At 41.5% G+C, this 23,111-nt stretch overlaps 1 protein-coding gene across 1 annotated transcript in view; it reads left to right on the forward strand.

The window, feature by feature from the left end:
* The window catches only part of USP12 (ubiquitin specific peptidase 12), a gene marked incomplete at its 5' end in the record, with an annotated part of 79,583 nt that extends 57,923 nt beyond the window's left edge, over positions 1–21,660 (forward strand). The window contains 6 exons of the mRNA XM_082675751.1: positions 2,680–2,909; positions 6,390–6,466; positions 6,580–6,663; positions 13,516–13,713; positions 16,453–16,531; positions 18,507–21,660. Of these exons, the coding sequence (XP_082531877.1) occupies positions 2,680–2,909; positions 6,390–6,466; positions 6,580–6,663; positions 13,516–13,713; positions 16,453–16,531; positions 18,507–18,608 (770 nt within the window). The 3' untranslated portion in view covers positions 18,609–21,660. The remainder of the gene's footprint in view (positions 1–2,679; positions 2,910–6,389; positions 6,467–6,579; positions 6,664–13,515; positions 13,714–16,452; positions 16,532–18,506) is intronic.
* Between the last annotated feature and the right edge of the window lie 1,451 nt (positions 21,661–23,111).

The following is a 23,111-nucleotide window of genomic DNA, read 5'->3' on the forward strand; positions in this document are numbered from 1 at the left end:
CCTCCCGGACCGGGGCACGAACCCACGTCCCCTGCATCGGTAGGCGGACTCTCAACCACTGCGCCACCAGGGAAGCCCGAGGGAGAGTTTTTATATGCAAGTGAAAGTGTAGTGGTTTAGGGGTGGCAGCAGGAAGCTAGAAGATGCCAAAGGTTGAAGAAATGGGGAGTTTAGAACAGAAAGCAGCTCTTAGAAGGAACAGCAGACAAAGGGTTGCAAAAGAAGAAAATCCCAAGGATGAGGAAGGAAATGAGGTACAATAAGTGGAGGCTGGGAGACTGGGGGGAGGGGCAGGGCGGTGTTCTTAGGGATGGAGGTTATTGCCATGAGAGGCAAGGGGAAAGGTCGTTGACCTCAGTCATCTCAGCCTTGGCATAGACCGGTCCATTGGCGGCGCCACCTGAGGGTTCCGAGCACGACCTGGCTTGATCTCGGAGACGGAGAGGATGGCCGGAGGGTTTGCAGAGGTGCAGGCGTCTCACGGTGTGGGTGGCGTGCAGTGACGTCTGCCGGAGCAGGTGGTGGGAGTGGTGTCAGATGCTTTGGATTCACTGTCCCTCGTGGGCAAAACCCAGAAGACACGCAGTACAGCAAATTAAAGATCAGTTAGAGATTAAGTCCACATGGACTAATGCAGGGACTCTTAGGACTCAGGGCTTTTATTGTTCTTAAAAATAACATAGGGAGTTTGTTTAAGGATAATCAAGCCCCTCAGGACAGACTTATGGCAGAGAAGTGAAGTGTGGCTCCAGGTGCAGTCCTGCATCATTGTGTTGGCCTGTGACATGCCCGTGGCCAGAGGTGGAGCCACAGGATGGAGCAGACAGTCCTGCTCTAGCACCTGCATCTTAAATGTGATACTTTTCAGAGGTCTTTTTGACACCTAGATTAAAATCATTATTTTCTTTTAATGTTCATGAAAATGAATATTTTCACTTGCTCCCATTTTATCTTTATAATAACCTTGCAGAGGAAGATGGCATTCCATTTTAGAGACAGGAAAATCAAGACCTTTTTCGTTACAGTGGGGTTGAATGTTTTTTCATGTGTTTTATTTAAACTTTTGAGTTTTGTTTCTATAAATTGTTGATTTCAAGTCCTTTGCCAACTTTGTATTTTCTGTTGTGTTGAAATAAACTCTTTATATTATATGTTGAAGATGTTAATAACTTTCAGGTTTCACTGTTTTTAACTTTTTCAATGAGTTCTAATGCATGGAACTCAGTTTTATGCAGTCATGTCTGTAGCTCTTCTAAAATGTAATTTTTTAATTCCTTTTATTTTAGGAAGGCTCTCCTTAAATTTTCTTCTCAATTTCTATTCTATCGTTTAAAAAACTGTAAACTGTGAACTTCCTGGCACTTATTAAATGTTTACGGAAGCTCTGAAGGTGAAGCTTCCTGACTGGGTGGTCATCTGAGTGCGTTTTGTTGGCTGGACCGCGGGCGCCTTGTGTGGCCAGGTGGACCCGGCTGCCTGTGTGTGGCTCGCTGGGGCCGGATGGCCTGGCTTGAATCCGGGCCCTGCCGCTTCCTGGCAGTGACTTTACCACTTGATCCCCTTTCCTCGCTTGTGAAATACCGTTAATAGCAGTGTCACAGGGCATGAGACCCTGCCCCTGAAGTCCTTCCTCTTCAGGCTCAGGGTGCGTGATGCAAGCACAGGTCAAGCACTTAATGTTAGCGACCCTCAGGTTTCCACGACATTTACTTATTCCTGTAACTACAGGGAACGTTCCACAGAGTTACAGACCTCACATTTGGAAGGGGCCTTAGAGATTCTCTGGATTAAATAGGTAGTTCATGATGCCTTTGTTCCCTAAGCCTGACTGCACAGCAGAGTCACCTGGAGGAGCTTTGAAAAGTGCAGGTTCCAGGCCTCATCTCTGACTTAATCAGAATCTCTAGCATGTATGGCCCAGTATTTTTTAATGTTAACAACTTCCTCTGTGGTTCTTATGCATTTGCGTTGGCACTGCCAAGAGGTTGTCCAGCTTCTACTTTAAAACTTTCCATGTTGGGACTTCCCTGGTGGTGCAGTGGTTAAGAATCCGCCTGCCAATGCAGGGGATGCTGGTTCAATCCCTGATCCAGGAAGATCCCACATGCTGCGGAGCAACTAAGCCCGTGCGCCACAACTACTGAGCCTGCGCTCTAGAGCCTGCGAGCCACAACTACTGAGCCCACGTGCCACAACTACTGAAGCCTCCGCGCCTAGAGCCCATGCTCTGCAACAAGAGAAGCCACCGCAGTGAGAAGCCCGCGCACCGCAACGAAGAGCAGCTCCCGCTCGCCGCAACTAGAGAAAGCCCGCGCGCAGCAACAAAGACCCAATGCAGCAGCCAAAAATAAAAAAAACTTGCCATGTTGTAATATTTGTGGAGTAATGGATTAAATGAGTTAATAAAAAGCCATTGTTTCTTATCTCCTCAGTACATTATGTGTGAGGATAGGTTTTGCTCTTTTCTCATTGATCTATTAGTATTCTTTTAAAGATTCTCTTTCATCGTAACTTTATTTTCTCCGAATTCAGTCATAATGTGTATATGTGAAAGATACCTATTTCTTGTACCTTACTCTAACAGTTCCAAACATTTTACTTAGCTCTGATAGAATACTATTCTTTTTTAAATTTAGTTTTTTAATGAAGTTATTAATTCTGAAATATGCTTATTTTCAGAGCTTTTTGACAACTACATGCAGCAAGATGCCCATGAATTCTTAAATTACCTACTAAACACGATTGCCGATATCTTACAAGAAGAGAGAAAGCAGGAAAAGCAAAATGGTCGTTTGCCCAACGGTAATATTGACAGTGAAAATAACAACAGCACACCAGACCCAACGTGGGTTCATGAGATTTTTCAGGGAACATTAACTAATGAAACCAGATGTCTTACTTGTGAAACTGTAAGTATATCATAAAATTTCGTGTAGAACAAATCTAATCCATTATATTCAGCGTTCTTTGAGCATGGGCATGAGAGATGCACTGGGAAGTTGTAATCCTCAGGTGTAGAGTATATGACTGCGACAGATGTGCCTCTCAGTTGTCCGCTGGTTAATAGTGAATACTGAGGTGGCAGAGAAGTACTTGCTGCCGTTTGAACTATTTGAGTTTGTTTCACTACAAGAGACCGTAGAGCCATATTCTGGAAATTATAGTCTTAGTTGAGCTCGTGAAACCTACAGGTCAGGGAAGTATATTAATCTGTTGCCCCTTTTCCTACAATCATGTTTGTTGTTTATGGTTGGAATAACAACTGAAGCCTACTGCGCACACTCAAGGAGGGAAACTACCCACTTGCCGGGTAGTTTGTAAAGATGAGCAGTAGGTAAATCTCTTGAAAACGATTTACTCGTAGGGTTGGATAACGCAGGCCTCCTGTTAAGTTCTTACCTTGTTCTCCCTTGACTCTTACTTAGGCATCTTTATCCAGTTCTGCCAGTGACCCCTTTACAGCACAGCCTCCTCTCAGCACAGGGTCTGGTTTTAGAGTTTAGTGGTTTGCATCGCATGTGGTCACCATGCTTCCTTTAGCCTCCTGCAATCTGGAACATGTTCATAGTCTTCTTCTCTTTTATGATACTTACATTTTTAAAGACTGTGCCCCTCCCCCTTTTAATCTAACATTCCTCGTATCAAGTTTGCCTGATGTTTCCTTCTAATTAGATGCAGGTTGTGCATTCTTTTTTCTTTTCTTTTATTAATTAATTTTTTATTTTTGGCCGCATTGGGTCTTCGTTGCTGCACGCTGGCTTTCTCTAGTTGTGGCAAGCGGGGGCTACTCTTTGTTTTGGTGCGCGGGCTTCTCATTGCGGTGGTTTGTCTTGTGGAGCACGGGCCCTAGGCACACGGACCTCAGTAGTTGTAGTTGCAGCACGTGGGCTCAGTAGTCGTGGTGCATGGGCTTAGTTGCTCCGTGGCATGTGGGATCTTCCCAGACCAGGGCTCGAACCTGTGTCCCCTGCATTGGCAGGCGGTTTCTTAACCCCTGCGCCACCAGGGAAGCCCCGGTTTGTACATTCTTGGCCAGAACAATTCATAGTTAATGTGTCCTCGTCAGGATATCACATACAGGCACACAGTTCCTTCTGCCCCTCGTTGGTAAAATTAATTTTGATCTCCGATTCACGATGTTGTTCAGTTTCTCCACTTCATAATGACTGTTTTTTATGCCCTTGTAACTAGTAGGGAGACTGTGGGAGACACAGATATTCTTGTTCCTCATCAGAATCTCCCCCCAGACTTAGCATTCACTGATGATTTTTGCCCAATCCAGTCTTTACTGAGATGGTTGTACTGCTAGTTTTTAGTAGCAGAGGAGAGTAGCGTGGTCAACTGGAAAAGAGTCCACAAGCTAGAAAGGTAAGGGAAATGCTTTATGGATGTTGGAAAGAATAACATAGTCTACTCAGTTAACTGAATCAGATAAACTTATACTGGCAGAGACTAATGAGGAACTCTTTTTTTTTTTTTCTTTTTAAATAGATTTAAGAAAAATGGAGTGGAAAGTACAGAGAGTTCCCAAATTGCCCCCCTCCCCACTTCCCCCTAATGGTAACATCCTTGGCATTAGTAAGGTATATTTGTTGCAGTTGATGGGCCAATGTCGATACGTTATTATCTGAAATCCATAGTTTACTTAAGGGTTCATTCTTGGTGCTGTCTGTTCTTTGATTTCTCTTTGTTTTGACAAATGTATAATGATGTGTCAGTCACTACAGTATCCTGCAGAGTGGTTTCACTCTGTGCTCCACGGATTCCTGCTTCCCTCCTCCTCAACCCCTGGCAGCCACTGGTTGTTTTACTGCCTCCATAGTTTTGCCTTTTCCAGATGCCATGTGGTTGGAATCGCAGAGTATGCAGCCTTTGCAGATTGGCTTCTTTCACTGAGCAGTGTGTATTTGAGGTTCCTGCATGTCTGGTCCCAGCTTGACAGCTCATTTCTTTTTACTGCTGAATTACGATTTATTGTCTGGAGGTACCAGAGTTTATCCATTCACCTACTGAAGGACATGTAGGTTGCTTCCAAGTTTTGATAATTATGAACAAAGCTGTTATGAACGTGCATGTGCAGGTTTTTGTGTGGGCATAACTTCTCAGCCTCTTTGGTTAGTACAGCGCTGAGCACAGTTGCTGGATCGCGTGGTAAGAAGAGTATGTTTAGTTGCGTGAGGAGCTACCAGCGTGGCTGCACCATTGCACATTCCCGCCAGCTGTGAGTGAGAGTTCCTGTTGCTGCACATCCTTATCAGCGGGTGCTGTTGTCAGCGTTTTGGATTTTAGCTGTTCTATTGTAGATGTGTAGTGGTGTCTTGTTTTAATTTGCACTTTCCTGATGACATATGATATGGAGCATCTTTTCATGTGCTTGTTTGCCATCTGTACATCTTCTTTGGTGAGGTATCTGTACTGGTCTTTGACCCATTTTTAAAATCAGGTTGTTTGTTTTCCTGTTGTTGAGTTTTAAGAGTTCTTTGTATATTTTGGATACCAGTCCTTTATCAGGTGTGTCTCTTGCAGAGATTTCCTCCCAGTCTGTGGCTTGTCTTCTCATCCTCTGAACCGTGTCTTTGGTAGATGAGAAGTTTTTAAGTATTAAATTTTAATTTTAATAAAGTCCAGTTTTTTCCTTCATGGAAATGCTTTCGATGTTCTTTAAATGCTTTTGGTGTTGTATTGAAAAGTCATCACAAACCGTCAACGGGTGTAGAGTTGTTGCGAGTGGGAGGCCCCGGGAACCGAGTCGGAGGTCCCTCCCATTGCATTGCGTCGTCTCCTTGCACGTAGGAAAAGTGATGACTAAAGTTCTGTCCTACTCCAGTTCAGATGAATAAATAGTAACTTCATTTTTATAAGATGATTTATTCATAATTCAAACAGAACATTGTTCAATTTTGGGGGGAAATAAAAGAAAGTCATAAGTGAAGATTACAGTTTGGCATTTTGGGCTAAATTTTTTTCTTAAATGATAAAACAATACAGATATCACATCCTTTGCCAAACATTCTCATTCAGTCTCGGCCTTTTTTTTTAAGAAATAGTGTATATGGTACAGTTTGTTCTATGCTTCACAGTATTACCAAGATTAGGAGAAGTAATGGAATTTCACATCACAGTAGCCTTTGCCAGTAAGCAGCCACAGGTGCACTTTGGTGTCTTACCTCTACGTATAATGAAAGTTACTCATTCAGTGTCCTTTTGAATAACTTGGGGGGAAAAGGATTCTTTATATACTTAATTATACTTAATAATACTAATAATAGAGTGCACTTAATTCTATCATTTTGGAACAGTGATTAAAGAAATCAAAGGTTGTAAAGCAATTATACTCCAATGAAGATGTTTATAAAAAAAAAATCAAAGGTATTTCCCTATTTTTATAGATAAGCAGCAAAGATGAAGATTTTTTAGACCTTTCTGTTGACGTGGAACAAAACACATCCATTACTCACTGCTTAAGGTAAGTGCAGAGTTATTTATTTTGACATGTAATGACTGTCTTTGGGTTTAGAATATTTTTAAATGAATACATACCTTTCTGGTATAGACAGAATCATTTTGTGTTTTACACAGGGGTTTTAGCAACACAGAAACTCTATGCAGTGAATACAAATACTACTGTGAAGAGTGCCGCAGCAAACAGGAAGCACATAAACGGTAAGTCAGCGTGTTTGACATTTATAGCGATTCTTTGCCAGTGCTGTGGATGGGCTTTTCTAGCTGAAAGCGATCTAGGACAATTTGCAATGAGAAAACATTCTTTCTTTTATCACCAACAGCTCAGACTCATTAGGTAATTCCTAGATAAACAGTATTCAACTCTGTACCCTCAGGTGACTTTCTGCATTTAGTGACTGTTTAATAATCATAAACCAATACAGTTAACATATTTTGCTTTGAAGCTTTCTTGATTATGTAAAGTTTTTCTTGGTGAGGAAGGATGAGGGGAAAGTACTTTACTCACCCTCACCCTAGTTTCCACTGTTCCTACATGGCGTTTTGTACCTTCTCTCAGTATATTATTATGAAGACGGTATTTTGGTATCAAGGAATTGAATCATCATCATCATCATCATCCTGATTATTTTACTTTTTAGTTTGAATCAAACTCAGAAAAGTTGCGTGAACAATACTAACAATGTGTTTTTTTTACCCTAAACCATTTGAGAGTGAGTTCCTGATATGATGTCCCAAGATCCTGGACACTTGGGTAGCTATTTCCTACCAAAAAGGAAGTCTCCTATGTACTGTATCCATCCAGGTCAGGAAAGTAACACTGATGTGTTATTGTTATCGTAGACCTTATTTTAGTGTCACCAGATATCCCAGTAATGTTCTCTATAGAAAAAAGGATCCAGTCCAGAATTACACATTGCATTTAGTATTCATGTCTCTTTAGTCTTTTTTACATTTAGAACAGTTCCTTAGTCTTTTCTTGACTTTCCTTATCTTGGCACTTGAAAATTACAGATTAGTTATTTTATAGAATGTTCTTCTTTGGGTTTGTCTCATGTTTTTGTATGATTAGGTTCAGGTTATGTATTTTGGGCAGGAATCATGCAGAAGGTGTTCTTCTCATTGTGTTCTTTTAAATGGCACACGATTCTAATATGTGTCAAGTGTCAGGGTTCCTAAGACACTCCTGGATTTGGTGATTGACTAGAAGGACTTGCAGGACTCAGCATATATAGTCGTGCTCACAGCTGAGATTTACAGGGAAAGGGGACAAGTACAACCAGCCAAGGGGAAGCCAGGCCAGCTTGCAAGAGTCCTGTCCCCGTGGAGTCACACAGACGTACTTAGTTCCTCCAGCATCAAATGTGATAACACGGGAGAAGTGTTGTCTCCCAGGGAAGCTCTTTACCAACTCGGTGGCCGAGATTTATTGGGGGCTGGACACGTAGGCGTCCTCTGCCTGGCATGTACCAAAATTCCAGGCTCCCGGGGCTTCCCTGGTGGCGCGGTGGTTGAGAGTCCGCCTGCCGATGCAGGGGAGGGGGGTTCATGCCCCGGTCCAGGAAGATGCCCCGTGCTGCGGAGCGGCTGGGCCCGTGAGCCATGGCCGCTGAGCCTGCGCGTCCGGAGCCTGTGCTCCGCAACGCGAGAGGCCACAGCAGTGAGAGGCCCGCGTACCGCAAAAAAAAAAAAAAAAAAAAAAAAATTCCAGGCTCCTGGAAGGAAAGCAGGTGTTCAGCATAAACCATATGATTTGCACAGACAGTTCTCAGGGGCATCGAGACACGCTTGTCAGTTAGGAAACGGTGGGAACACCCCCCAATCAAGTTCCCAGATGTTAGCCCAGGACCATCCTCGCACCCGGCCTTTCCGAGGACAGTCTGAGGGCTGCTCTGGGACTCTGTCTTGCACATCCCGTGACTGGTACTGTTCTCTTTGGACACATGACTAAGGTGCTGTCTCCCAGGGTTCTTCACTGTGAAGCTGTGCTTTTCCCCAGTTGTAATTCATATGTATTTTGAGATTGAAAGTTTGATGAGAAATGGGGATATTTACAGTTTTTTTCATTTTTTAAATCTCAGTGAGGACTCAGAGATTCCTGTTTTATCCCGTGGGTAATGATTGTCTCGTTTATTTTCATGTTCACATTATCCCGATTTGGCCAGCAGGAGCCCCTTCCCGCTGCCTCCTGTGTTTTTTGCCCCGTCCCTTCGTTCTCCAGCCCCTCTTTACTCTGTAGTGCAACAAGATGTCCAGGCTCGCTTTGTACCTTCCTTGCCGCCCACACTGGTACCAGCCGTTTCTCGAAGGAGCCCTGGTTCCTTTTAGGGGGAAAATAACATTTAAAAACCAGGACCGTGGTATAGGTGTGCTCGTTGCCGTTGCCGTGTCACTGTTCCTGGGCCCACTTAGTGAACAGAGCTGGAGGACATGCGTGCTCGTGTGTGTACATATGTACACACATTTACATCTGTGCTTATTTATCTGTTGGTCTATCTGTATCGAAAAACCACAAATTCACAACAGTACCTCCAGTTTCATCCAACACCATAGGGTTTATTCTGGTTTTCTCCTTTTTAATATCTGTAAGCCCCTCCTCTGACAGTACAGATTGGCTCCCATTATCCTTATATATTTAATAGTTTGGTCAGTGCCCCTGTAGGTAGCCAGGCTTATCACCGCACCCCTGCCCCCCAGAAATAAACCTGCATTTGTATGCTCAATGATCTTCAACAGATGGTGGTGGGAAAACCTGGTATCCACATGCAAAAGATTGAAGTTGGATCCTTACTTCATACCATTCACAAAAATTAACTCAAAATTGGTTAAAGACCTAACCATAACACCTGAAACTATAAAACTCTTAGAAGGAAACATAGGGGAAAAAAAAGCCTCACGATGTTGAGTATGGCAGTGATTTCTTGAATATGACACCAAAAGCACAAGCAACAAAAGCAAAAACAGATAAATGGGACTATATCAAACTTAAAAACTTATGTGCAACAAAGGAAACAACGGAATGAAATGACATGAATGGGAGAAAATATTTGCAGAATATTAACAGAATGGGAGAAAATATTTGAAAACCAGATATCTATCTGATAAGAGGTTAATATCCAGAATATAAAGAACTCACACAACTCAACAGTAGAAACCACATCACCCAATTAAAAATTGGGCAAAGGACTTGAGTAAACATTTCTCCAAAGATGACATACAGATGTCCAACAAGCATATGAAAAGATAACATAACTAATTATCTGGGAAATGCAAATCAAAACCACAGTAAGATACCACCTCACATTAGTTAGGATGGCCACTTTCAAATAAAAAGAGAAAATAATGAGTGTTGATAAGGATATGCAGAAAAGGGAACTGTGTATTGTTGGTGGAAATGTAAAATGTTGCAGCCACTGTGGAAAACAGTGTGAAGGTTCCTCAAAAGTATTAAAAATAGAATTACCGTATGATCCCGCATTCTGCTTCTAAGTACATATCCAAAAGAACTGATAACAGGATTTTCAAAGAGATATGTGCATTCCCATGTTCATTGCTCTAGTATTTACAATAACCAAGAAGAGGTGGAGGCAACTTAAATGTCTGCTGACAGTCACACATGGTCATAGGTCGTGTTCCCCTCACCCCCAGCACCATGTGCCCCAGTTAGTCGTGCTTGACATTAAGTTTATAAGAGGAAACTGTGGAATTTTATGTACAATTATTAAGCTTTTCTGTGTGGTCAAGACTTGCCCTTTTTTTTCCTAATATAAAAATTTAAAGCTATAAATTTTCCTCTAAACGCTGCTTTGGCTGTGTTCCCACAAATTTTAACGTGGTATTTGCGTTATCATCCATTTAAAAATCTATTCTAATTTCCCTTGTGATTTTGTCTTTGTCCCATGGATTATTTAGAAGCATATAGCTTAGTTTCCATATTTCAGGGGGATTTTGCTCTTTTTTTGTTTTTTAATTTTTGTCAGGAAAATATATCCTGTGATCTCTGCCTTTTGGAAGTTATTGAGACTTCTTTCATTGTCCAGTACATTAATGAATGTCCAGTTGTACTTGAGAAGAACATATATTCTTCAGTTTGAAATGGAGTGTTCCATAAATGTTGATTAGATCCGTAATTTGGTTGTTCATACCTTCCCTATTCCTACTGACTTTTTTGGTTAGAGAAGTCTGTTAAAGACTTTACCTCTGTGCATTTATCTGTTTATTTCTTTAATTCTATCAAATTTGGTACTTGGTACTTGAAGATTGTGTCCTCTTGATTAGTTGGCCCTCTTTATTGTGGAATGTCCTTCTTTTTTGTTTTTGGAATGTCCTTCTTTATCTCTAGTAACACTCCTTGGCTTGGGTTCTACTTTGTCTGATATTAGAATCAGCCAGAGCCAGCTTTGCTGACTTTGTTAATGTCTTTTTCCATCCTTCTACTTTTTAAAAATAGTTTTAAATTATGATTAGATATTATCTAATTATAATTAGATAATAGGAAGGTAAATACCTCTTACATTAGTGCAAAATGAACACACCTTATTGTTTTAAAGATGTAAAAGCAAGAAAATGTAGATCATAAATTCATCCAAATTTTAATCATTGTGTAGTAGGTAAATGCCATTTAAAAAAATCTAAATGGAAAATTAACTTATAAGTCAGTTTACAGAAGATAAAAATCAATGTCGGGGACTTCCCTGGTGGTCCAGGGCTTGAGACTCTGTGCTCGCAATGCAGGGGGCCCAGGTTTGATCCCTGGTCAAGGAACTAGATCCCACGTGCTGCAACTAAGACCCGGCACAGCATGCATGCATGCATGCGTGCATGCGTGCATACGTAAATCAATACATTTAAAAAATCAATGTCTATTTCAAACTTTAACTAAAAAGGAAAAAAAGTTCTCTGTCCTCCCGTTTTTTTCTTCAGTATATTTGTCTTTTGGAGAAAACATTACATTCTGAGACCACTTTTTTAACAACAGTGACAGAGATCAAGAGGTCCCTAAGGTCACCCTTCTCCACACATGTTTGAATGGAAGGAAAACTAGAATCCTATCAATTCTTTGGTGTGTTGGTGGAATTGGTGTTTCAAGCAGGAAATGAACTTCTTAGTTCTTCCTTCTGCTGCACAATCTCCATGATGAATTGGACTCAGCTTATGTATGTGTTCATTTCTTCCTGAGCCATTTCAGTATGAGAAGAATTTTGTGAGATAGTCTCTCATCATCTATAAAATGTGGCTCCACAAATATTTGTGTTTGACTTTATCCTGTGTCTCTTCACAAGTGTTGGGTTTCCTCTGGGAAGAAGTGCTGCTGGGAGGATTCGTGTTCCTCCCGTGTTGTCTGATGGGGCGTGTTTTATAAGCCAGCGTTTGGACATGTTCTGTTTTCTCCATTTGGGCCTTTCCCCCTCTGCTCTGGCTTAATTTCTAAAAGGACATTTTTCCTAACCCCCAGGTCATATCTGTCTCCTCTTCCTAATCTTAACTGCCTGTATCTAATATACTACTAACATATTTAACACTTAGAAAAATCCTTGTGGGTTTGCACCTCACTGGACATTTTCAAAGGATAGTTTGCTTTTATTGTTTTGAAAGAGTTTGTTTTAGCAACTCTGTACCAGTTTAATTGAACATCTGATGTTTAAGAGTTGGATTCCTGTATATATAAATATATATCTTGACTTTTTTACTTTCCGTATTTTCCCATGCCATTTAGAAACTTTCAACAACATTGTTTGAAGTTGTAAAATACTCTGTTGTGTTTGTATTGTAATGTATTTCAGCGTTTCATGTTGTTGAATAGCTAGGATTCTCCCACTTTTTCACAATATAAAATAACTCCAGAACTGAATTCTTCTCAGAAGTCTTGTATTTGAGATGATATATTTAGTCTTGATTCCTGAGGCAAAGGCCATAAAGGCTGTTAATTCGTATTGCTAGATTGCTTTCCAGGAACGATTAGGTTTTACATTTATTTTCGCTAATGTTTTCCAAAAGCCAGGTTAATAAACACTTCTGGAATAATAAGCTACCGCACCACATTTAAGACCTGTAGAATGCAGATCTAGAATGGTGCTATAAAATGAGTTGTTTTCACTTCGTTAGAGGCAGAGGTTTAATACGTTTCATTTTTTAATCATGAAAAGTGTTTTGCTTCACTGAACACACACAGAATTCAGTTCTGTAGTGTTTGTCAAGTACCTGCGTGTGCCAGGTGGAGAAATATAATACAAGAGATGGTTCCTGTCCGTCCGGAGTCCAGACCCTAGAAGAGAAGGACCCGTAATCATCTAAATGTTTTATAGTGTAATAAACTGTACAGATATGAAGTGAGCGTGTAAAGTGCTGATGGAGGGTTGAGGAGAACAGCTATTTGCGCCAGAAGATCAGGCGTCGGCGCTGAAGTGAAATGGGGGAGCAGAGGCATCTCGGGGAGAGGCTGCCCGGAGGGGTCCTTCAGGGCGTTGGGGGATGGGGAAGCCCGTGCTTTACAGGTGAAAGCTTCACTCCTGCGTTTCCAGGTTATTTTGTTCCCTTTCCAGGATGCACGCAGCCACCGCTCTCACTAAGGAGCTGCTCCTTGTCTCTGGCAAACGCCTTTAATGGATGGTCTTTAATGCTTTTCTCACTGTCTCCTGCTCTCAGTCTGTTACTGAATTATATAGCTGAATAGAACAAATGGATCTCAGCCTCCATTCACCTCCGAAGGAGTGAGCGGCCTTAAGGAACTGGTTTTTCCTGCAGCTGGCACAGTGACCTATATTTCAGAAGTACAGAGTTCTTAATAAAGGAATGTACCATCATATCTCTTTGGGAGCCGTACCGAGTGCTGTGTCAGATTATGTGGTTTGGTGATGATGGGGGGCAGGGGCCGTCTTAAGACTTTCAGAATTTTGCTTTGCTAATACAAAAGTCATGGGTAGAAATATGCAAAAGTGGGCAGTGCCAGGCTATGAAAACGATCAACTGTTACTTGAATCGTGAAGTTTGGTAGTTCTTTTAAGGACATGGTGAACGTCTTATGAAATTTTGTTTTCATGTTTATTTTAACAGGATGAAAGTTAAAAAGCTGCCCATGATTCTAGCTCTGCATCTGAAAAGATTTAAATACATGGATCAACTTCATCGATACACAAAACTTTCTTACCGGGTCGTTTTTCCCTTAGAACTTCGTCTATTTAACACTTCAGGCGATGCAACCAATCCTGACAGAATGTACGACCTCGTGGCCGTCGTGGTTCACTGTGGAAGGTAACAGGGCCCTGGGCCATGGTGGCAGGATGCTCGGTGGTGGGCAGGTGCACGCACAGGACGCTCGTGAGCCGCTCAGATATGCAGGCCCTTTGGAGGTTTCCGTAGCCCTCGGTGCTGTAGGACGAAAATAAGTTTATTTCAAATGGATATTTCAGATGCATTTTACCATTTCATTCTTAAAACCTTTACATATTAAAATAGTGTGTTATTGCCTGGATTTGGTACTTGTTCTTATTATTTAAATATTATTCTGGGAACTTTAAGTCCTGTTAGTTTTTCGTTTCCTTTTTTCTTGATTATTGGTTAAAAAAAAACACTGCTTAAAGCGATTTTACAAAGTAAGTTCTTTCTGAGATTAATTGGATATGTTCATCATGTTAATGATTGTGAAAAACGCTTTAAAAGGTTTTGGAGATAATCTTCAAAGATAAGCTTTCTGATTTTATCAGTCCGTGTGTTTGTTTCCTGTTAGCCAATAGAGTGTACTATCTCATCTGTAGATCTTAATTTATAGAATAGCTCAAAAAATTCTCAAACCACAGGAGTGTCACATAATCAACATTTATATTTGGAACATACAGTCTTCATTGACTGTTTAGAATTTCCTGTAATAATTTTATTTTTTATTTATTTATTTTTGGCCGCACTGTGCAGCTTGTGGGATCTTAGTTCCCCGACCAGGGATGGAACCCAGGCCCTGGCAGTGAAAGTGCTGAGTCCTGACCCCTGGGCCTCCAGGGAATTTCCTCCTGTAATAATTTTAAAACAGGTCACTCATCCTTTTCCCCCTGGCTGTTGCAAACTTGTACTAACAGCGTGTTGTACTCCAGCCTCTCCTTAGCTGTCCCTCCCTCTCCCAGCTTTCTGCTCAGAATATGTCAGGACAGCTGGGAGGGAGTCCACTTCTGTCACAGTCTTTAACCTCCATGGTCTGTGTCAGCCCATCTCCTGCCTCTTATCCTCAGCAGAAATCTTTGTTTTCCATTTTCGGAGCATTATGTTTCTAAAGAAAGAGTGATGACATCTGAACAGAGGAAAACAATATCGGGTACCTTACAGAACCCTGGTGTGATGATCAGACTGGAGGTTTATTTTAGCATTAAAAGTGGTGTTTTTTTTTAAGTTTTGAGGTATTTTCCTCTACAGTGAAAAAGTACTACCTTTGTGTCATTTTGTCACCTAAGATATTCATCTCAACTATGGAATCAAAGATCTGAGGAAACTTGGAGGCAGCTTATTCTTATATCTGAAGTTGCTACTTTTAAAATAGTATTCACCATAAAGAATAATCTGTGTTGAAAATTACTTCAAAGTCTGTAATATAATAATTGTGGTAGAATTATAATTTGATTTTAAAAGTATATATAAGCTTTTATAGTGAGTCATACTTAAACTGGGAGAGGTTAAAAATCTTTGACGTGTTCTTTGTAAAGAATTTCTTTTAGGGACTTCCCTGGCGGTCCAGTGGTTAGGACTCTGCGCTTCTGCTGCAGGGGACACGGGGTTCGATCCCTGGTCAGGGAACTAAGATCCTGCAAGCCACGAGGCACAGCCAAAAAAAAAAAAGAATTTCTTTTAAAAGAAATAATCCCACCTTTATTTTTACATTCTTCTAGATTTCTGTATTCCAGATTTGTTGAAAATGAGATGCAGAGGCAATTATAATAATTATAATGGTGCTAAGAGTTAAGTACTTAAAGCTAGCACTAATAATACTAAAAAAAAGTCACTTGTTTAAAGAAGTTTATGAAGTTGGAGCTTGATTTCAGAGCCCAGGATTCGATATCTGTACTTTTTCAAGCATCACATGGAATCCTTCCTCGAGAAAAACTATTGCCGAGGGTTGAGACTCAGAAATAACTACGTGCGTTGTTTTGTAGTTTAATTCAGCGTGTCCTGCCTGTGATCACCTCTCCTCCTCCCAAAAAAATGCTAGAAATTTTTATTTAAATCTTTTATAGAAGCAAATTGGAAAATCACTTCAAAAATAATAATTTTAGGGCTTCCCTGGTGGCGCAGTGGTTGAGAGTCCACCTGCTGATGCAGGGGACGCAGGTTCGTGCCCCGGTCCGGGAAGATCCCACATGCCGCGGAGGGGCTGGCCCCGTGAACCGTGGCCGCTGAGCCTGCGTGTCCGGAGCCTGTGCTCCACAACGGGAGAGGCCACAACAGTGAGAGGCCCGCGTACCGCAAAAAAATAATAAAAATAAAATAAAAATTAAATTTAAAAAATTAAAAAAATAATAATAATTTTAGGGCTTCCCTGGTGGCACAGAGGTTGAGAGTCCGCCTGCCAATGCAGGGGACATGGGTTCGTGCCCCGGTCCGGGAAGATCCCACATGCCGCGGAGCGGCTGGGCCCGTGAGCCATGGCCGCTGAGCCTGCGCGTCTGGAGCCTGTGCTCCGCAACGGGGGAGGCCACAACAGTGAGAGGCCCGCGTATCGCAAAATAATAATAATAATAATAATTTTAAAAGGCAACAAAGAATTTTATAGTATAGCTTTATATAAAGAGAATACTGGTTATATCTCTCAGAGTAGAGTACTGATTATTTGGTCTTAAAATTGAATGCCAGTTCAGATCAATGTAGCTTGATCTTTTGGGGGAAAGAATAGGTAAGGAATATTTTTATCTGTTTCAGTTTTTCTACTTTATAAAACGTGGAATATAGGGCATAGAAGAGCAATGCTAATAAACTTTGTATAAAATTAACTTTTATTTCTCTTTGTTTCAGTGGTCCCAATCGAGGCCATTATATTGCAATAGTTAAGAGTCATGATTTTTGGTTGTTGTTTGATGACGACATTGTAGAAGTAAGTAGTTTCCTAATTTCTTGTTTTTCTTCAAAGTTGTGTGTGTATTTTGCTCTTAACTTTTTCCTTCCAGCTTCTCATTGTATATGACAGGTCTTCAGATTGTAGTCTAATTTCTACTTCTTGCTCCCTAACATCCAGTCCCATTGCTGTAATGGTCAGCTAACCTTTAAAATGTTTAGAGGGCTTCCCTGGTGGCGCAGTGGTTGAGGGTCCGCCTGCCGATGCAGGGGACACGGGTTCGTGCCCCGGTCTGGGAAGATCCCACATGCCGTGGAGCGGCTGGGCCCGTGAGCCATGCCCGCTGAGCCTGCGCGTCTGGGGCCTGTGCTCAGCAACGGGAGAGGCCGCAGCAGTGAGACGCCTGCATACCGCAAAAAAAAAAAAAAAAAAAAAGTTTAGAATAGGAACTTCCCTGGTGGCACAGTGGTTAAGAATCTACCAGCCAATGCAGGGGACACGGGATTGACACCTGGTCCGGGAAGATGCCACGTGCTGCGGAGCACGTAAGCCTGTGCACCACAACTACTGAGCCTGCGCTCTAGAGCCCGTGAGCCACAACTACTGAGCCCGCCTGCCACAAGTACTGAGCCCGCATGCCACAACTACTGAAGCCTGCGTGCTTAGAGCCTGTGTTCCACAACAAGACAAGCCACCTCAATGAGAAGCCCTCACACCTGCACAGCAACCAAGAGCAGCCCCTGCTCGCCACAACTAGAGAAAGCCCGCGTGCAGCAACGAAGATCCAACACAGCCATAGACAGATAGATAGATAGATAGATAGAGGAATAAATAAAATTTTAAAAAATGTTTAGAATAAAACAAGGGAAATCTTTCAACAACAGAGCTAGTTTAAAAAAAAACACTAGGGCTTCCCTGGTGGTGCAGTGGTTGAGAGTCCGCCTGCCGATGCAGGGGATGCGGGTTCGTGCCCCGGTCCGGGAAGATCCCACATGCAGCGGAGTGGCTGGGCCCATGAGCCATGGCCGCTGAGCCTGCGTGTCCGGAGCCTGTGCTCCGCAACAGGAGAGGCCACAACAGTGAGAGGACCGCGTACCGCAAAAAAAAAAAAAAAACACTATTAACAAAATAACTTATTGAGCTATAAGGCACAGTAAAGCATGCAAATTTTAAACAACTTAAATTTTTACATGTGAATGCGCGCCCACACGTAACCGCCATCTAGATCAAGATATAGTATATTTTCAACACCCCAAGAAGCTCCCTTATTCCTCCTCCTGGTCAGTACCCACAGCTTTCCTCCCCTAGCCACCATCCTCTGGAATCCACTATTTTGAATTTTACTATGTTACTGTGATGAATTTTGCCTGTGTTTGAATACGAGGGGCTCATCCAGTATGACTGCTTTTGTGTCTGGCTTTTTCACTCATCAGTACCTGTGCAACTCAATCTTGTTGCCTGCAATGGTAGTTCTTTCTTTATTGCTGTCTGATTTTCCATTGTACGGCTATACCACGTTAGAAACTTGACTTTTTGTCCATTGTTGACTATTACAAATAAAACTGCCTTGATTATCCTTGTACAAGTCTTTTGTTGGACATAGGCCCTCATTTTCCTTGGGTGTATTGTAGATTGAACCATATGAAACAGCCATTTTTGTAGGTCCCAAATGGTTGACAATTAGTGGTTTCCTATAGTTCAGGGTAGAATAGAATTGCTGGGTCACACACAGGGTGATTGTATGTTCAGCCTTAGAAGATGATGCTAAACATTCTCCCCAGCGTCTGTACCATTTTACGTTCCTCCCCGCTATGCATGAGAGTTGCATTTGTTCCACGTTCTCACCAGTACTTGGCATCGTCCGTCTTTTTAATTTAAGCCATTTGGGTTGTGCAGAGCTGTTTTATGAATGAGAAAATGAAAGGCATTATTCTAAGAAAGCTTGAAGATTTTATTGGATTCAAGCAGTTCAAAGAGCTTGTTTTTGTACTAAAGTTTGTGTTTTGCCTCACAGAAAATAGATGCACAAGCTATCGAAGAATTCTACGGGTTGACGTCAGATATCTCAAAGAACTCTGAGTCTGGCTACATCCTTTTCTATCAGTCCCGGGACTGAGGGAACCGCGATGAAGAGAGACCTTCTGCCTCATTTCTTCTCTGATTATTTGGGAAAGGATCAAGCACCAGTTTTCCAAGAAAAGAGAAATGCAGGAAGCTCAGGGGGCAGTAGCACACTTTGCACACAGTAAAGCAAAGACTGGATTAACACGCTCTTCCTACTGTGGTAGTTGATTGATTTGCTCAGGTATCATGCTGTCTGCACAGTTCCATACAACGAGGCAGTGAAATCAGAGATACCAGCTCCTCTTGTAAAACAGCCTTCCAGTAATTGACATGCATTTTCTCTTCATTAATTGCACCAGTAATGATTGAACTCCTTGGGGGTGCAGTAGAAAGAAAAGGAATCTGTGAGGTTGTACTGACAATTGCAGGAGATGATGTTGAACACACTGCATACATTTGCCTGGTTGAACACATCGAGAAGCAGTACTGGGTGGTCTTTTCAAGCGTAAACCAGAAATACTTTTGGGCCCAACACTTGCAGTTGCCTTCCTGATGTAAAGAAACTAACAGATACTAGAATCCAGTGTCAGGAAGACAAATACGTTTGCTTCTCTGAAGAAGCTTATAATAATATACAGTATATGTATATCTAGGGAACAGTTGGTCAAAAGTGGCTTTTTGTTTCCCCAAGGGGAAAGACTGGCTTTGTAATTATAATTTTTTTCCTTATTTATTTTACTTAAAACTGGTAGAGTCTAAGTATTGTATGAAGTGCCCATGATTCTGTCGTAAATTTCAGCATATTTTTATTAGTTTTTGTCAGTTTAACTAATCCTTTTGTTTCTGTTTTTAAGGTGAATTTTAAACTCTGTTTTAAATCATAAGTTACCTTAAGAAAAATAGCAATGAGAGGAGGTACATACTCTTTTTCGGGAGGAACTGATATCTCTGGCTAAAGATTTGTCCTAGTTGTCACTTATTTCATTCAGTTTTAATTTCAGTAAAATTAAAAACTATCCCAAATTCCCTGTCATTGTGGAATGATCTAAGAAGTCCTGGTGCGGTGGTGGTGTGCGGCCTTGAGAGTTCGTCAGTGCTCTGCTTCAGGTTGAGGCCACGTTTGGAAAACTCATGTCATAGCAGCTACGTTACTTTCAAATGTTCTTTATCCTGGAAAGAAGTGATCCATCCCAGCCCCAGCTCCTGGAGAGCTAACAGACCCTGTGAGGGTTACATTTTAATGAGGTCGACCAGAAGTACTTTGAAAGCAAGTCTTTTTTTATTTTTTTTCCCCTTCCACCTTTACAGATGTTATTGGAATTTAACTTTGTGTTTAAGACTTCATTCTGTTGGGAGTTTCAAGAAGTAATATGTGTGATGCAAGATGTATGTAAACCGTTGCAGTTGACACTTTGCCATGCATCAAGAAGTTGTCTGACAGTGGCCGAATGTAACTTGCTGAAAATAATTGAATATATATTCAAGATAATAGCAATCAGGCCTTAGATGTTCTTTATTCATGTTTTTTCGAGGCAGGAATCTTTTTCTTTTAATCGTTGTAATTTTGTAAACTTATTTTACTAATACTGTTGAATCTGAAAAACAAGCAACAAAAAAATGTTTTGTCTGCTGCTATTATTAACATTTATTATCTGTATCTTTTAGCTCAGGAAATGACTTCACCTGTTCGTTCCATGGATCGATCCTTAACAGGGTCACTTAGCTAATGGGGCTGTTGAAACAGATGTACTGGGAGAAAATGATGATATATTTTGACAGATTGCTTTTTAAGAGACAGTTTCTAAAGCCTTGCCCTGGCTGGAGTGGTTCTGGTGCAGATTATATGGCCTGCCTGATCCACCACCACGGCACAGAGAATCACAACCAAGAGTGTGGGCAAGGTGATAGCCGCGGAGGTGGAGGCATCTTTTATTTTGAGGGCTTTAGCCAAATTGTCTTGGAATTTAAAGCGAAATTTCTACAGCTTTCAGTATGGAGACGAGGAGTAACGTGAAGCTGAACCAGTTTTTCCTTGCGTTGGGCCACAACATGTATGAGAAAGAGAGATGAAGTCATTTGCATAAAGGTACAGCCTTGGGTTACTACGTTGTGTTTGTTTTTACATTTTGCATTTAAAAAAACGTACAGTGAAGTAAAAGCCAAGGTTAGATTTCCTATTAAAGCAAGTTCTAGCGTTGTTTTTGAGTTCCATGGTAGTCACACACTGTTCACATCTACACCCTGTTTAATAGGATGACTTGTCGGGAGGGGACGATGGGGTGACGGTTGTCAGTTTTCTGTGTACACTCTGAGTGCAGCTGCATCTACGTAAAATGTCTTGAAGCTTCTCAGAAATACAGTATACTTTAAAAACATGTAGGGTTAGGGTCGGGGGGGAAAATGCAGATACAGTAAGTAAGAAAAGTGACCCATATCGAACACGTTGTGAGGTTGTGTGCTGGTCCGACTGATGGAACTGAGGGGTGGGTTTCAGTTGTAAATGGTGGCTGATTGCTGTCTAACTGTGTACATGTATGTTGGGATGGCTATCCCATATTTTGTATATTGGAATAAAAATTTCTATAAATTATCATAACTGAAAGTAAATATTCTAAATTAAGTCTCACTTCTAAGTCACATGGCTTCTGTCTTGGCGGCTTTACCTTTAGAAGTTGGCTCGAGACAGGAGCCCTGAGACTCTGGGCAAAGAGAAGAGGTGAGGAATGTAATATATGGGTCTCGTCACCTCTAACCGTCCGTGTAGGGTTTTTTCTTTCCTTGACGGCAGTAGAAAGACCTCACTCCCATAACTTACTACTCTTGATACTTTCTTTAAAGCTACTTTTCAATAAAGATTCTCTCATGAGGTATTTACCTGGGAGTTGGGAGGCTAAGGCGCTCAGGTCCTGGCTCTTCAGTGAATTTAATTGTGTGACCTTGGGCAAGTCACTTAACCTCTCTGTGCTTCAGTCTCCCTATCTTGTAAAATGGGAGTAATACCTACCTCACAGGGTTGTTGTGGGGATTAATTAGATATAATATCTGTAAAGCATCTAAGGTTCTTGAAGAAGGCGCTATATAAATACAAAATAATATCTATTAAAGTTGGTTTATTTGTGCTTGTGGGGTTTTGTGTGTTTTTTCCTTTTTTACTCAAATGCATTTGCAAACTAGAAGTACTACACACTTCGGACACTGTGTTACTGGTTTTGCTCAGAAGTTACTACTTTTGGGACCCAAAGAGATTTTCCCAGAACACATCCCGTTTGTGTAAAATAGCATTCCGTACGTGCCTGCGTGTTTCTTCAGCACGTACCTTGCATTTATTTGTCTTTATTTAGTAGCATTGTCCTTCCAAAAATCCCAAGTTTAGAAATGTAAACTTAGAATCTCAGAGGGCAAGGTATCTTAACAGTCACTGTTGCTAGCACCCCTCCTCCCTTCCAGGGTGGTACTTGCTCCTGTAAAATCAGCACTTGAACTTGAGAACTTGAAGCTTCGTCAGCTGTTGAGTGACTGCTGTTTATTTATCCTCACCATTCTTGGGAACCCTGGCCTGGAGGCGCTCTTGTTTATTCACGTCTCTGAAGGACTGTTCTCAGAGTGAACACAGTACCCGTAGGTGGGGAACTGAGATAATCATCTGTATCATGTTGAACTTTGAGTAGATGACACTGTCTGTTTTCAAGAGTTTTTCGTGGACTGTTGGAAAGCCAAGACCACCCCTCCCGTTTTCCAAGTTCCTTTGTCTTCCAGTACCTGTGCCTGTTATTTGAAAGCTCTTCCTCTTCTCCTCATTGATGTGTTTTCTGTGATAACCCTTTTTTTTTAAATCCAGAGCTGCTGAAATAGCCCATCATTTTTGAGTTGAGCATGTGATAGGCCCTGGACTCAGCATTTTACCTTTTTAAAAGCTTCATCTTGAAGACAGTGTCTATGAGGTTCATTTTACAAAAGAGGAAACTAAGGCTTTTCAGAGGTTAAGTGATTTTTCCCAAAGTCACTCAGCTGGAAGGTAGTAGATCCAGGTGTCAGTGGATCTGAACCCCTTGTTTCCCTGTGGAAGGTTCTAAATTACTCTCAGGAATTCTCCCTCAAGCAGCCACTATGGACCCCTGATTTCTGAAGAAACAAGCTTACACGATCCATCATATGCCACTTAACTATAATCCACCTTAATACTGGGCTCCTTTCTTAAATTTCCTCACCTGCTGTCCATGATGTGCCCTATAATTAAACTGATCTAGGACTTAATGAAAACGTCATACCTTCTAATTGTTTTCAAAGAAGCAAAACTCTTTGAAGATCAAAAAAACAGTCCCACTCCACTGAGAAGTCGTTCCCGAATCTGGATAATGAGCAGAATCACTGGAGGAATCTTACAAACGTTCAGATTCCCGAGATCCATCCCCGAAGATTTTGACTGAAGATGAGAAATCGAGTTCTCAAGGGCTTCCAGGTGATTCTCATCACCCAGGTTTGGGCCTGTGTTAGAACTCACCTGAAGTTCTAGATCAGGGTTTCTATAAGTTCACTGCCAACCTGGAGTTGACCT

Source organism: Grampus griseus, assembly GCF_964374135.1.
Source record: "Grampus griseus genome assembly, chromosome: 18".
In the NCBI taxonomy this organism is placed as follows: Eukaryota; Metazoa; Chordata; class Mammalia; order Artiodactyla; family Delphinidae; genus Grampus; species Grampus griseus.